Source organism: Pithys albifrons, chromosome 11, assembly GCF_047495875.1.
Source record: "Pithys albifrons albifrons isolate INPA30051 chromosome 11, PitAlb_v1, whole genome shotgun sequence".
In the NCBI taxonomy this organism is placed as follows: Eukaryota; Metazoa; Chordata; class Aves; order Passeriformes; family Thamnophilidae; genus Pithys; species Pithys albifrons.
In genome coordinates this window covers 9,075,242-9,090,708 of record NC_092468.1, presented here as the reverse complement: position 1 = coordinate 9,090,708, position 15,467 = coordinate 9,075,242, and the positions used below count along the sequence as shown (strand labels likewise).

At 38.4% G+C, this 15,467-nt stretch overlaps 1 protein-coding gene across 4 annotated transcripts in view; it reads right to left on the bottom strand.

Annotated features, from left to right (window-relative positions):
- The window catches only part of ACSL3 (acyl-CoA synthetase long chain family member 3), a 52,443-nt gene that overhangs the window by 26,032 nt on the left and 10,944 nt on the right, over nucleotides 1-15,467 (bottom strand). For 2 of the 4 annotated variants that reach the window (XM_071565961.1, XM_071565960.1), the window contains exons 2-3: nucleotides 10,015-10,109; nucleotides 5,090-5,511 (exon numbers count right to left, since the gene is read on the bottom strand). In XM_071565961.1, coding sequence (XP_071422062.1) covers nucleotides 5,090-5,482 — 393 coding nt within the window. In that variant the 5' untranslated portion in view covers nucleotides 5,483-5,511; nucleotides 10,015-10,109. Of the gene's footprint in view, nucleotides 1-5,089; nucleotides 5,512-6,141; nucleotides 6,300-10,014; nucleotides 10,110-15,467 lie in introns of all 4 variants that reach the window. The other 2 variants (XM_071565962.1, XM_071565963.1) reach the window with 2 other exon arrangements.

The window sequence follows — 15,467 nt, the reverse complement described above, 5'->3', positions numbered from 1 at the left end:
TACACTGAAAATCCAGACTCTAAATTATTATACTTTACCCATCTAGTTACACAAGCACACTTTGAAAAACATAATTTTTCAGTCAAGTATGTCACACATTTAACTACAGAATATTAGTAATAAATGCAAGCAAAACCTAAAAAAGCTAAAAAAAGCAAAGTTCTCTCTCCTCCCCATTCTTTTTTTCCACATTTCACTCATCAACTTGAACTAAATTTCAAACCTGTGGGCTGTCAAATCTAACAATGTTCTGGCATGTAACTACATTTCTAATGAGTATGTATTTTTTTCCACATTCACTTTCTTATTAAAATATTTTAAAACTTCTCTCAATCTCTAAAAAAAAATAAAATCAAGTAGGTTTCTTTTATCAAAGCACTTCTCCAGACTCTGGAAGCTACAATTAGGTAACTGAGTTGTACCTACCAGTATCGCTGCACAGTGTTCATTAACCTACTTGTTTAGCAGGACAAATCTTTCTTTACTCGGGACAGGTAGATATGTAGCTGCTTGGAAATTTCACAGATATTTTCATGGGAAAACACTGTTTAACAAACCAAAAAAACAATACTTGCCAACAACAGTGATACATGGCAATTTCACCAGAAAATGCGTATTTCTCACACAACTATTGCCTCAGGTTTTCCTGGTTTAGTTACAGAAACTGAGTTTCATTGGCAAACAAGCTGTTTCAGAGCCAAAACCCTTACTGGAACAGAAGGACCAGGTTGAAAATCTCCACTGTAAGCAGTGAGAGAACTCCAGCAGCCCTGATGCTGCACCATGGGGCAGGGGTTCACCCCTGGCTGGTGCTCAATGACAGCCCCACGAGGAGGAGGGACCTGGGGGTCCCTTTCAACACACCAAGATATTTCTGGTGTGGAAAACTCTTACTGCTTCCAATGAAAATAATGCACCTCTTCCCGTCCATCCAAATTTCTGTAATTTGGAATTTAAATTCTAATCTGGGACATTTTTCCCCAAAGGCAGTATTTTTGGCAGACTTGGAAATTCTTGACAAACTCATCAGTTGAAAACAATTTATAGCAGTGAATTGGGAAACAGCCTTTCCCCTGTTACATTCTGCCTACAGCATGGCCTCAGAAAAACTGTTCACAAATAATTAGTCCAAGAAAGACAAGCAGATTCTTGTTACTCTTCCTGGTAAGTTTGCCAATCCGTAACAGATTTTAGTAGTTTCCACCATTCACTGTGTAACTCATTAAAGTGGGGAAAACAAATCATTAAAGGGTCAAAAATGAATCTTTCTGAGTAAGACTTGTGATCCTGCTTTTTCCCCTTTTTTAATTCCCTTACATAATTCCTCCTCATTACTTAAATGCATATGATATGAAGTAGGGAAAGAAGGCCTTATTGGTGCCTTCTTTTCTTAAAAAGGAAAAGTCCACAGAAAGTATGTACAGCACCATTAGCTTAGTTATCAACACATAAATACATTTCTGAAGAACACTGACATGTGAAAACAGGTAAGACTATTTTCAACACAGTTATTTTGAGTTCTATTTTCCTACTGCCTTCCATATATTAAAATTCCAATGTTCCTTTCCTCCTCATGCCCAGCATTTCTTCTCTATTCCTTCCCTACATTATTTATACTCTATACACATTAATGAATAACATTTATTCATATATACATATATAAATATCAATATTCTGCCTCTGTCTGTATGCTTCTTTATTCTACATTTCCCTACACACTTCATTTGTAGGACACAGAGCAGGTTATGGTTTCTCTCAACTTTCCTTATTTTTATGGCTCCAAATCCATCTACCTTCTCAGCCCTCCCCTCAGTAGCTTTCACTAATATTTTCAAATGCACAGTTCAGGAAAGACAAGGAGCTCCTGGAAAGGTTCCAGCAGAGGCCACAAAGACAATGAGGGGTCTGGAGCACCTCTCGTATGGGGAGAGACTGTGGGAGCTGGGCCTGTTCAGTCTGGCAAAAAGACTGAGAGGGGATCTCAGTAACGCATAGAAATATCTCAAAGGGCTGCCAAGAGGGTGGTGCCAGACTCTTTTCAGTGGTGCCCAGCGACAAGATGAGGAACAGTGGCCACAAACTAAAACAGGAAGTTTCATCTCAACACAAGGAAAAACTTTACACTGAGGGTGGCAGAGCATTGGAATAGGGTGCCCAGGGAAGTCATGGAATCTCCCTCTCTGGAGACATTCAAAACCCACCTGGATGAGTTCCTGATTCACCTGCTCCAGGTGACCCTGCCTTGGCAAGGAGCTTGAACTGGATGATCTCCAGAGGTCCCTTCCAACCCTAACAATTGTGTGATTCAGTTTCTGCTGTAAATAGCTGTTAAGACTGACATTAAGTGCCATAATCCTTTAAACCTTCACAAACATTTAACTTTACAACTTTCAGAACTTACTTCTGCTCAATAACTACTTACACATGTAAAAAAAGCAACTGCCCAAGAGTTGGTAAAAATGCTCAAGACATGGAGGTTGTTCAGCATTGACCAAACCGCCCCACAAACCCCAGCAGGGACCGCAGCTCTGAGGCTTCACCTGGAAACACGATATTCCATAGGAAAACGCTGCCCTCTAGTGCTCCAGAATTTAAACTGCAGGATGAGTCACCGATGTAACACCACAAAATACTAATAAATATCAGTACTGCATTAATACCTGGAAATCCAGAAAAGCATAGACACTAAATACACAGTTAATACTTTTACCTGGTCTGGATTTTAGGAGGATATTAAGAATTTTACTGTGAAGATGTCATAAAATATTCTCCATAAAGCTGGTGTCACATGCAGAGTCACTGAACTACCTGACCTCAGTCACCTTTGAAAGTCTTCCTAAAAGTACCTTGTAGGTCTTAAAGAACCTTGACCACGATTTGGAAACAAGTGATCATTAATTAAATACATTTTCTAGTAGAAAGTATATTAAAAATAATACAAAGGAGGCTATTTGAAATGTCTACTTTTGGTCTTTTTAGCGTGAAAACACAGATTGCAACTGAAGACTTCAGAAAAAACCTACCCTAACATATTATTTACACAGCACCATATGGTTTTTAACATCATAAGCTACTCTTTTACTGCTTAATGACTTGGCATGGCAAGAACCTTCCTGTACCTTCACAGTAAGTTACAGTATCAACAATAGTTCTGAATTCCCAAGTGCTTGCTGTTTCACCTGTCTCTCAGGCTTTAGATGCAACACCTTCTCCTCTCAAAACTGTGTTTTCTTTTCCCCACTAAGTCTTATTTATTATGTTTCCTTTAATTCTGTTCCTGGTTACAAACCCTTTTTAAAACAGAACAAGACAAACAACCCATCTCCAAAAGAAATAAACATTTCCCTCAAAAAATAAACCACCAAAAGAACACACACACACAGAGCAAAATCCACATACCAACACAGACAAAAGCAAGCACCTGATGATATAACTAAGATGATATAAAATAATCAGCCAGCAGAACAAAGCATCTTTGCAGCATCATAAAATTTAAGTGCCGGATTTAGAATCAACAACGTATCTTGTAAAATGCTCTAATTTTCCTCTTTTGCTAAATATGAGGTATGGAGAAACGCTGTATTCCTTAACAGAAAAAAAACAAATTAAAAGTAGATTTGTGTGATAATGCCACAACTTGGAACAAAGTAACACGAGGGCAAGTGTGGCAATCGACCATAATGAACTGTTGTCTCAAGCTTAGACAAAATTACCCAACCTGTGTAATTTCTGAGCCCAAACACTTAGAAACAAGTAATTTAAGTAGGTCAACACAAACATTCTTCAGCTTTCCAATATTCAGAAGACTTTGCTTGCATAATGGAAAAGGCTAAAACTCCTAAGTTCTTAAATCTTACATTACCAATTACAATTAAAAACAGGGCACATATCACAGGCAGCCAAAATTCTGATTTGTGCTCAGAAGCCTTTCTTTGTACAACTTTGTACAACATGAACTTTCTGCTTCTTTATAGGGTAATGAGGCAGCAAAATGTGCATCAAGAAAGATTATGTGTAACCATTCATTCCAGCATTTCCTTCATATTAAAAAATCCAACTCCATAGCTGAGAGGAAGTTTCACTAACAATTAGAGTTTCTATTAAGATTTTAACAGAACTCAGCTTTGCCCAGGGTTGTGATATTAACCAAATTCTATGTTAAACATGCTCCTCCATCAGAATTAAAACTCCTGTGCAGTATTTAAGGAATTCTCTATTATATGAAGGGACAAATCTTTGTCACCTCCGGGGAAACTAATCTTAGCCAAAAATTATATCACAGATTTAACAACTAACACAGAAATGCAGACCTTTAATACATAATACACTCAGATGCACAGACACATGTAGTGTGTTGTGGTACCCTGCTTTGCTTCTTCAGGCAGAAGTGCACTTTTCAATGCCCCTGAACAAATGCGAAGCAGCAAATGCCAACGCAGGCTTGAACATTAAACACTATTAAAAAAAAGAAATTAGTTCTTTGAAAAAATAGAGGTTATACTTAAATCACATCTCTCCCATACCAAGACTACAGATTAGCAGAAGCAGTTCACCTTAAAAAAAATGGACAAATAAAAGACTCTTCCAATAAAATCTGTGCAATCCTTTTCCAAACAAAAGCTTCATTTAAGTTCTGAATTCACAGGCAGAACAGGAAATCCTTAAGCTATAATAAGTTTATTGGAAAGACACATCCAAGTACAGGCAACTAGTAATTTTTCAATATTTATCTGATTATAGTTCAGAATAATACAAAGGGAGACATTTTTTAATTCCCCTAAAATGTAACCTTTAAAGCCACTTATGCCATCAGCTGAATATTAAAAATAAATACCTAAAATATATTTGTGCTTTCAGTTTGACTGAAACCATAAAATGGGTATCTACTCAAGAACGCAAAAAGGTTTTAGGTTTGTTTTAAATGCTAATAATGAAAGATTCACAATTAGATAATTTAATTTTTTTCGTAACTATTTAAGTAGAGAAACTTATTTTTTGCCCAGCTTTGCTTTACAGGGCTAAATGTGCTGCATAAGAAAGTAAACACACTTCATACAAATTCTTAAAGGCAGACTGCAAAAAGACCTACCTTTTTAAAAACTTTTCCCGACGGCTGAATTTCATCTTCCTCTTTAAGGATTTCACGTGTACCCAAGAGTTTTTTGTCCTTAAATTTAGTCTTAGCATATTTAAAAACTTTGTCAAGCGTATCACACCCCGGATATAAAACTGAAGCTAAGCAATGCAGGCTGTTAACAGATCTGTACGCGCCCCCAGGCTTGTTATTCACAGGTCTGGCTTTAACCTGCTTGGCTTTTGCTATAGCCTGCTTTGATCCTGAAAGTATGTACCATGGAATGTATGTTACAAGGGAGTACACCAAAATTATAAAGTTTATAAACTGTAAAAGAATAGGGTTGATGTCATGCTTCAACTTCATTTTGGAGGCTTGTGAAGGTTCCAAGAAAGAGTTTGGAAACATCAATCAACTACATGAGGATCCAAAAAGATCTGAAAAGAGAAAAGAAAAAAGTTAGTGGTAAATTATCACCATTGGCAGGGGGTTATTTTCAAATATAATTTTAAAAATTCATATCCCAGTAGGGCTTTTAATGCAGAAATTATGCTACTAGTCTTAAACCATAACACAAATGAAACAAGACATTAATACATAAGGAAAAACTCTTCCATTCCCATTTAGCAACCCATAGTACAATGACATGTGAATGGGAAATATTTCTCCGAAAATAAGTGATTACAGAGTTTAAAAGACTCTCTCAGACCACATCAGCACACCTACATCTTCATTAGCAATCTTTATGTGACTGTAAATCATCAGCCTCCATACAATCCCTAAGAACACAAGCATTGCCACTGCTCTCTATACATGGGAACCCCAAACACTAAGGATGCTGAAATGCTTTCCAAGCATCAGACAAACTGAGACACTTATGTGAGAGAAGACAGGCCCTGTATGTGACAGAACTTTGCTGGTTCTTTTAATCCTAGAGACTTCCCATCAGTCCCATGATTTCAATCTCAGAACCAGTAGGCAGTGGGCACATTTGTTATATCAATAAACATAACAATCAGTTAACTATTTGGTAAATACCAGCTTAGAAATATCCCCAAAATCCTTACAACAGCACTATGAAGAGATGTGCAACTTTTTCCAGGGTCCTTAATGATACCACAATATTCACTTTGACTTCTTTGAAAGCATCATTTATCCTATCCAATAACCACAATGATGATGCAACTTTCTAATTTTTGTGGAGTCAAGAAATTATCCTGTGTACCTAAAAGATTAAAAAAAATCAATAAAATAATTTAAATCCTTATGGAAAATAGGAACATTTGCCATAATGCCTAAAGATGAATATACACCACAGTGACAGAGACATCAGTTATTAAAGTCAGTGTTATGTACATAAAACCAAATGCACTACAGACACACTTCTGTCAGTTAAGTTCTATTCATAGCCTTGAAAAGTTATTAAAAGCAATACCATAAATCAACCAACTGCCAACTAATAAAGACGTACACATAAGATGCACAGCATTTTACAATACTAAATTAAGTAAATCTTCATTCATAAGATATATTATTCTTTGCAGATGTCTTAGGCTCATTGACTTTGTCCATTAACTCTCCAAAAACCCTAATGAAAAGAAATTTGAGTTGAAAAAGTAATGTTTAAATCATGTAAGATCCTTCACTAGTAATGGAAAGAAATCTTGCTTCATTAATCTTAGATCTGTAGATACTTTTGGTTACAGAACAATCCAACATCCTTCCTTTGTAGGATGAGATTAATTCTATCTTTCCCTAAAACAATTTCCTAAAACTCCAAGCAAAAACATTTCACCACTGTCTTCTTCCCTAACAAGCTGCTGTAATCTCTTGATTAACATTGCATCATTTCAGTTTGAAGAAACCAAGCAACATCAAAGCCTGTTCTGCAGAGCACCCAGAGACACACTCAAATAAACCACAGGAGCTCTTCACAGTAGGGACTTACTGCAACAAGCAGCAGTGGGGGAAATGGATTTAAAAACCTTAAAAAAATAAAATGGAAGTGTATATATTTTACTTTTCAGAGATCAAAGGCGAAAAGCAATGACGAATGAAAAAAACAAACTTCAATAGGCTAAAGGGCAAATTCAGTAATCGTTTGAAGAGACTTATGTTCTTAGGCTGTCACTGAAGGATACTTAATGAAAATAATCATGAGCCAGCCAATAAGCTACTGCTGTTCACAAAAATTGTGCTATTGTTGACAGCAACACAGAACAAGATGTTTTAAAGCTGAATCCAAAGTTCACACAGCAAAAGTTTATCCATTTTTCAAAAAACTGTATGTTGTATTGTAATTTTGTCTGGCCCAGTTCGGAAAGGGCACAATTTTTTTTCTCCTTATAAAGCTACAGAACTCTCTGCCTATAAAGTAGAAACAGAATTTAACCAAACACCATTATAAAAAAAAACTAAAGCAACTCATTTAATACCTTTAGGAAAACTTTTCTCCAAAGAAATTCCTTGTCTGAAATTCCAGTCAGTCAAGCCTGTACAAAAATATTCTAAGTTTCATAACCCTCCTTGGTTACAGGGGCACTTAGCCAGCTGCCATCCAATTTTGCAGTTATTCCAACAACTTTATTCCTACTCAAAAAGACAGAGGAACTTTTCCCATTTCTAAAATAACCATGACAAGATGTCATGTCAAGCTCTCTCTTCTGGCTTACCTGAGGCCTTGCACATAAACCCCAAACCTGGAAATGTTTGCTGGAATTGCAAACATCAGTTGTGCTGTGCCCACCATTTCTTAAAAGGCTACACTGCAAGAAAGGGGTCTAAGGAATGCCATAACAGGACAGACTTGAGGGAAATGTTTTGGAATATCACCCTAGCTCAGAAAAGTAAACACCCAGCTCTAGAACTCTGCTCTGATGTACATCTTTTACCCCGAGTAAACTGCTAATTATTTCAGCTCCTCCTTCAGAAAAGTGAAACTATCACAAATCTATTGCAAACAGTTTCTTTTAAAAATTAACACAAGATTTTTTTCACTTAAAATGGGGTTTTTAAAGATTAAAAAGCTATCTTTTGCAAATGCTGTTTCTTGCTTTAAAGCCCAAGTAAGATTCCATTTTAATTCCTTCAAAATCTCATAATTAGGAGATAGCAAACTTTAGTCACAGTGCTCCTGTGCCAGTGTTTGGTAATGGGTTTCAGACTACAATACTTACAGAGCATCTATGCTTTCAACTAACTGTAATTACCATTGTAATTGGAAGTTGGAAAAGTGCAGTCCCCTTCTGAACAAGCAAGAAAGATACATTCTAATAGGCTCTTTAGAAGGACAAGCTCCAATATCTTTGTAGGGTGATTGTTCCTAAGGAGAGCTGAGCCACGACACAAAGGAAGTGCCTTGGTGGAAACGTAAAGGCTCCATCTCTTTCCTTGTAGAACTGAAGAAGATAAATTTTAACTCATCATTTTGTTTATTTTTTTGATATGTTGCTAAAGAGAAGAATATCAGGTAAGCAAAGGAAATGCAGTTCAAAATGCCTTCATCCCCAAGATTTATCACTGCCATTCCCAGCAGAATACTGGAGTCAGCTAATGGATCACTAAGCACTGAATAAAAATTCATTTTGATGACAACATAGAAGCAAAACACTACCCTAATCTGAGACTGGAGTGCTCACTTGTAGGACAATTATATTTTACTGCAAGCAAAACCAATGCAGTTGAACATGACAGTACACATTCTATTGGGTTAGGTTTTGTTTTGTGGGGTTTTTTTTAAATAAAAGGTCATTTAACCTCCAAAATCCCCCCTGAATTTTTAATGACAATGTAAAAGAAGACTCTTTTCATTAAGATGCAAAGAAAAATGCAAAAGCAAACACTGTAAAAATTGCTATTTCAAACATTTACTGTATATTAAAAAAATCTTAAAATGAAAATACATTACTAATAATTAATTTGCAGAACTAATCTGAAAATTAAAAATTTTAATGACATTTTCAAGGTTATATGAGATTTGAAAGGCTTAAAAGAGAAGTACTGTTCACTGTTCAATATTCTGCCTTTACAAAAAGCACCAAACAACAACAACAGACTCTGAAAGGTTTAGTGAAATACTATGTAGGGCTTTACAATTTCATTGAAGTAGGATTTGTTGCCACCTTACTAATTTTGGAAGTATATGACTGGTTTTGACTATAAAAAGAGGGTAAGTAAACCCAGCAATTTGGTACAGGGAACAGAAATCAGAGGGCACGAGCCTAAGCAGTTTTTGCAAGTATTAGACTATGACATGGTTAGAATGTCCACTGCCTTTGCGATGCTTGAATTTTGTTCTTAGGTAGCTCCTGCTTAATGACTGACAAATAAAAATACCTGACATATGGTAATATTCTAACTAAGTGGTTCAGTCTGGAGATCAGCTGTAAACACTCAAGTGCTTACAGAACCTGCATCCATCCTGATTTCATATAATCCTGCTGGGGTTTTTGAGGAATCAGTGCTCAAACCCTGACTAGTGGAGCAGGAAAAGTTGGGAGGTTAAATTCTGGAGAGAGGAGCAGCTTATTTATTCAAGAATACAACTTACAGAAAACCTGTGCAAGCAAATGGTTCCACATATACATAACAGGTGTTTGGCTACATGTAACTCTGTTTCACAATGTTGTCACCAAATGGGAAAGAAAAAGACTACAAATTAAAAATTTACACTTGTTTCAAGAGCAAAGAGAAGCAGCAATCAGCACACTCATGAATGAGTCTGGAGAAGCAAACTGGCCTTTTCCAGGACTGATCCTGCTTAATACATAACCAGTGATTTGGCCTGATATACTACTTATACTAATACTGTTATACCCTTTAGTTCTAGAAACAAACTTTCGCTAGCCAAGAAAAAAAATCCTTAAAGGAATGTGTTTACTAACTGACCTGCTTATAACAATTACATTACAATAAAAGATGAATTAACAAGAAAAAGAAACCTTATGCAACTTCTCATCGTGGCAGGTACAGGTACAAGAGCCGGTGCAAGATGTTCCCGTCTCAGTTTACTCAACAGCTGAGTTGTCACAGGCAACTGAAACGTGAAAATGGAAAATCCCCATTAAATATGGCAATTATAAAACATATTCTCCATTCTTCCACTTGTATTATGAAGTAAATAAATAAAACCTTTTGCTCATCTTTTACTGCACTTTGTCATCTGAGAGTGTAGACCCATTATATCCAAGTTAAAGTAAAGCCAATGGTCACACAACCACAGCTCAGACTCCTGTACAAGTCCTGTACAATCCGAGGGGCTGGAAGAGCATTAGTTAAACTCAGCAGCTCATGGGATTTGCCTCCCTGACAAACTCTAATTCCCCACTGGCTTTCAGTGTACACTGCTTCTACCATTAGGGGTAGAAAAAAAAAGGAATTATCTCTCTTTATCTATCTGCACAGAGAACACACTTCAGTCTGAGCAATAAATAGTCCTGAACACTTTATAAAAAGACTTAATCATTGCATTTATTGACTTTGCTCTACTATACAAAGTTTTATTTATTGCCCTTTGCAGAAAGAAGTCATAACCTGTTCCAGCAATTGACATGTAAAATATGCAGCAAATGTAAACATTTTGTACCTATTACCTTTCTGCAAACATTATTATTTACACAGCTATTCGGTTCTGACACAGGTAATCTTTTCCCGTTTCAGTGGATCAAGTGTTTGTTGCTTGAGTTGAGCACCCAGGATTCTCACTGCCCCATTTGACTTCCCTGATTTCACACATACTAATTAAGCAAAACCAAACTCAAACCCAGAGACTCCACAATACTATTGCAAAAAATATTTTGGTCAACAATTCATAGTTGTAGGGACACACATGAAATTTCTTTTATCAGCGAGCCTCGCAAAACAAAACTGACTTTTTAACGTGCTGTGGTGGTTTTGGCCTTAGTTTTAGGAAGGCCTAGATTGGGCCTTGATTTTAGTAGGCCCAGATAGTATTACATAGATTAGAGGGGACAAGCATCACCCAACTTCAGCAGCCAAAGAGAGATTTCATGCCATTTGACATCAAATCAGGTATGAAAGGAGGTGTAGGAGGTGCCCAGCTCTTCTTTCCTTCCATGGCCAAGCGCAGAGGGGACCTGCTATGACTGTGCTGGGAGTGACAGGCCCCACCACTACTTGCAGCTGTTCTAACTTGGGAAGTAAACATTTTTTTCATTGTTGGTTTTTTCTCCTCTCTTGCCGAGTGTCTCTTGGGAGGTGACTTTTGGGGTGTTTTGTGGGTCTGGATGGTGAAATCTGTACAATTGTTTGGGCGACTCAGTGTGGAGTTACTTGTTGTTTCTTCCTACCTTTGTACATATTGCATTTAGCTTTTAATTTTCTCTCTTCTGCGTAAATATAAAAGGTTTGCCATTTTAAGTTTTAGTTTCAGGGGTTTTTTATTTCCCTTTCCCTCGGGGCTGGGGGGGGGGGGGGGCTCTGACTCTGTGGTTGGCACTTGGCATTTTGCCAGGTCAGCCTTTGACACATGCACAGAAAGGACAAAATGGTTATTCACAAGATTAGGTTTTAATGGACAAAATAAATTAGTATCTTCACACACTGTCTGATCTCTTAATTATAAAATATAACAGTATGAGTACTCAAGGCACCAAAACAAAGCCAATAAAAGACTTAACTGTATCAAAAATTAGCCTCTAGTTTACATCTGGACTTAAAAAGTAACATAACAACCCTAAGGAAGCATGTTTTCACTACATCTGGAATTCACTTATCAGAGCTGTCATTCAGCAGTCAGCTTTTCTTTTACAAAAAGAAGAGATCTAAAGAAATCCCTATTACTCATTTATAAATACTAAGGTAGTCACCTATATAAAAATAGAAAAGAAAATCAAATGTACACAGGAGCAACAGCTTATGCTTCACAAGCAAATTCCCTGGACTATGAAGCAAGGTAGAGCCTGAGATGATGAACGGTGCAGAGAAGAATCCTAAACATGCAGCCACCTAAGTGGAAGATCTCTATTACAATATGGGTTCGAGACACAGCTATATCTGAAATCAGATGTTCTCACAGCTACAGCAGAAGTGTCTTCACACATTTCTTCAAACTGAGATGATGGAAATCCAAACAAGACCTACTGAATGGTGGAAATGGATGCCTGGGATCCCTGGAGAAGAGCTGGTGCTCAGGACATCTTCCCAAATTTGAATTGACAGCTCAGTGAGCGCAAGGACACACCTCAGCTCCCCAGGTAACCCTGCATTGCTTCCACACACTTCTCCTCCCACCCCCTTCTGCATCCCCAGAGCTGCTGCCCTGAGATTGCTCACAGGACCCGTGCTGCTCCCCAGGGCCCAGCACCCTCCAGGCCATACTGTCAGTCCCCTCTCTCACACGCCCTGTGGTTTCCACACAAGCACACACACTGTCCGTCCTTGCTCCCTGCTTGCTGATTTTTCAACCCCGCGTCTCTCCATGTAACCCTTTTCCAGGCTGCTCCTGGGTCTCAGCATCACTTCTAACACAAGGGAGACCTTCCACATGCCTTTCAAACTCCTGCAAAACCCTTCACAAAGCAGACTTGAAAGCCTGTTACAAAACCAACTGCTTCTCTGGACTCAAGCTGGGAACAGATCCAGGCTCTGTCCCAAAGGACATCTGCTTCCAATAGCAAGGAAAAGCAGTGCTCAGCACACCAACCCCCAGTGACCACTACCCACTGGAAACAAACCCATCAGGAGCTTCCTCAACAGCTCCATGTGACCACACAGGGCTTGCCACAGTTACTGAACAGCCTCTGCTACAGAAAGATCTAGAACCCGAATGCATGGCTGTAAGACCGATCCACACTCAAAGGTTTTCTGACACCTTTTTAAGCTGACAGACACAGAAGGAAATTATTCTCACATCAACTTCAGCCCTGGATTTCTCATTCACAGTCCTGAACAACAGATATCCTGTCTCTCCCTGGACTTTGCCCTCCCTGCTGCCACACACACATTGTGAACTGCTGTCAGCTTAAACACATTTGGTGGGAGACCAAAATTACTACTGATTATGGCTGTCTCTCAAAAGGAAGCAGATCTTACGGACACGGTGAGAATAACTACTCTCTGCAAGCACATCTAGGGCAATTCTGAGCTACCTCATTCAGATCACCTGTAGCCTCCAGCTGTGACCCAACTCTTGCACAACTCTGGGTGAATCCTCAGGCTCTTTATTTGCTTCCTGCTGCTCTGCTGGGGAACACACAGACACTGGCAGATTGCTAGAACACTTCAGAAATTCCACTTTTGCTACCCCAACTTGCCCCCCACAAAGATTCAGCATAAGCAAATCCACAACTTAACTCACTTCTTCTCTGCATGAATGTGTTTCTGAAAAGCACATGAAGGCACACACAGACCAACAGGAAAGTGACCTGGAACAACCAGTTTCCAAAGTAAGAATTTAATACACCAATGGGGCAGCGAAAGTTGCCCATGAACTGCATGGCCTGAGGGTGTGATTTCAGTTTGGCTCAAGTAGATTTAACTGGGCTGCTAATAAAAACAGACTGTTCATCTCCAAAGTGTAATTCGGCTTTTTCCCTCCATTGTACCAACAAACGAGTGCCTACGTGGCTAGGAATGAGTCAGATTAGCTTGCTGATCCAGTTTAAACCCTCTCCTTCTCAGGGCAGAGGGTGGATTTTCCTTTGTATCAACTTTGGTACTTATTTGAGCCTAGGGTGAGTCACTGCAGGCACCTAAATCAACAGAAAATTAGCACTACAAAAGAAGTTATTCTTCTGTTATCTCAAACTGAGTAACCATGAGTAGACAGGAGTTAATGCCGAGGCAAAATAGGAGGAGGAAAGAGACTGGCAGTCGTACTGCAAATCAAACCTGCACGGGGCTGCAGAAGAATAGAGATGAGCACACAAGGACAGACAACGCCTCATGACTCGGCCGTCAGCAGCACCCTGGGGGATCAGGGAAGAGCTGTGGACTGGAGGATTAACCTGCTGCTCTCGCTACTAATGATCTCACTACTTTTTCTAGACCTCATCGTTTGGGGTTGCAAGTACTATAAGCCTAAATACCTTTAAATTCTGGATGTAGGCTAATAAACATTCCCATAAATACAAAGGGGTTTAATTTATGTTCTTCACAGGTCAGTGTTTGTGAAATGATACTCTTATTTCCTTAGGAAGCAGCCAGAAGGCACGGTATGAGGATAAATAAAATGTTACATAATTGCTAACACCAAGATACTGTAACAATAGAAATAACATGAACCAAATAACTCCTTTACCCTAGGGAAACACTTTCTAGTCTACTAACTCGATTTTGAGACAAATGAAGTTCTATTATCTAGAAAATTTTTCTTTTCCTCTAAGTAGGCTCATTTACATGAAGGAGAAATCCCACCTAGTCGTGGCAGACAAGAGGGAAACAAATGCGGTAGCACAGAACTAGGGAAGATGGAAGAAACTGACATTTCTTGAGGGCAAAGACCCTCACTTTCTCTCAAACGGATCATTGGTATATCCAGTCATTTCTAAAAAGGTAATGTAAGTGGGTGTTAAAAACTATTTGAGATCAACCTCTTCTACTCCAAGCCTCACTGTATGAAATAGCACTGCACGCTGCGGGACAGCAAGAGGGTCAGGTTTGTACATCTGTCCTCTGTTTCTGACAGATCAAAGCCAGCAATACTTACGAGAACTGACAAGCTAAAGTGACATCACAAAACAGACAAACAGTTTGACGGTTTTTTGCCCAAAACACCCTACAGGACTTTCATTGCATAGTCCAACTGCACAGGTTACAAATGTAAATTTAAACCTTTGTTAAGGTGAAAAATAAAGCTAAATCAAAGTAAGTTCAACACTAACGAGCTTCAGGAGCAACACTTAAACAGGCACTCCTAAAGCCACCTTTATCCATGACACAAATACCCTTCCAATAAAATCAACTGAAATGCAAACCCCATTGCAATTCTGCATCTTAGATTTTTTGCTACTCAGAACATTTTAAAACTCATTTTCCTTAAATACATTGGTTTTAACTTATGCAAGACAGTTTAAATATTTAATGAACTCACAAGCACATCATCTGTTAGTAAGAACAATAAAACACAGCTCTCGGGTAACAACTGTTGTCAGCAAACCTGGAAGCACTTCCCAAGATGAAAAGAGTGTGCTAGAAGTATTTATTCAAAGTCATAGAGCAAAAGAAACAGCTACACCAGAACACAAATCTAGTGCTGTTAAATCTTTTCTCTCCTTCTCCTCCCACCACATATTACTGCTTCATGGCAAACAAGTGCCTTACTTGTTTCAGACACTTTACCAGGTACTTTCAATATGCTGCTTCCACTCCTTTTTATAAGCAGTTATGAGAAGTATTCAATGCCAAGCTAAATTTAATGTTTTCATGTTTGTGT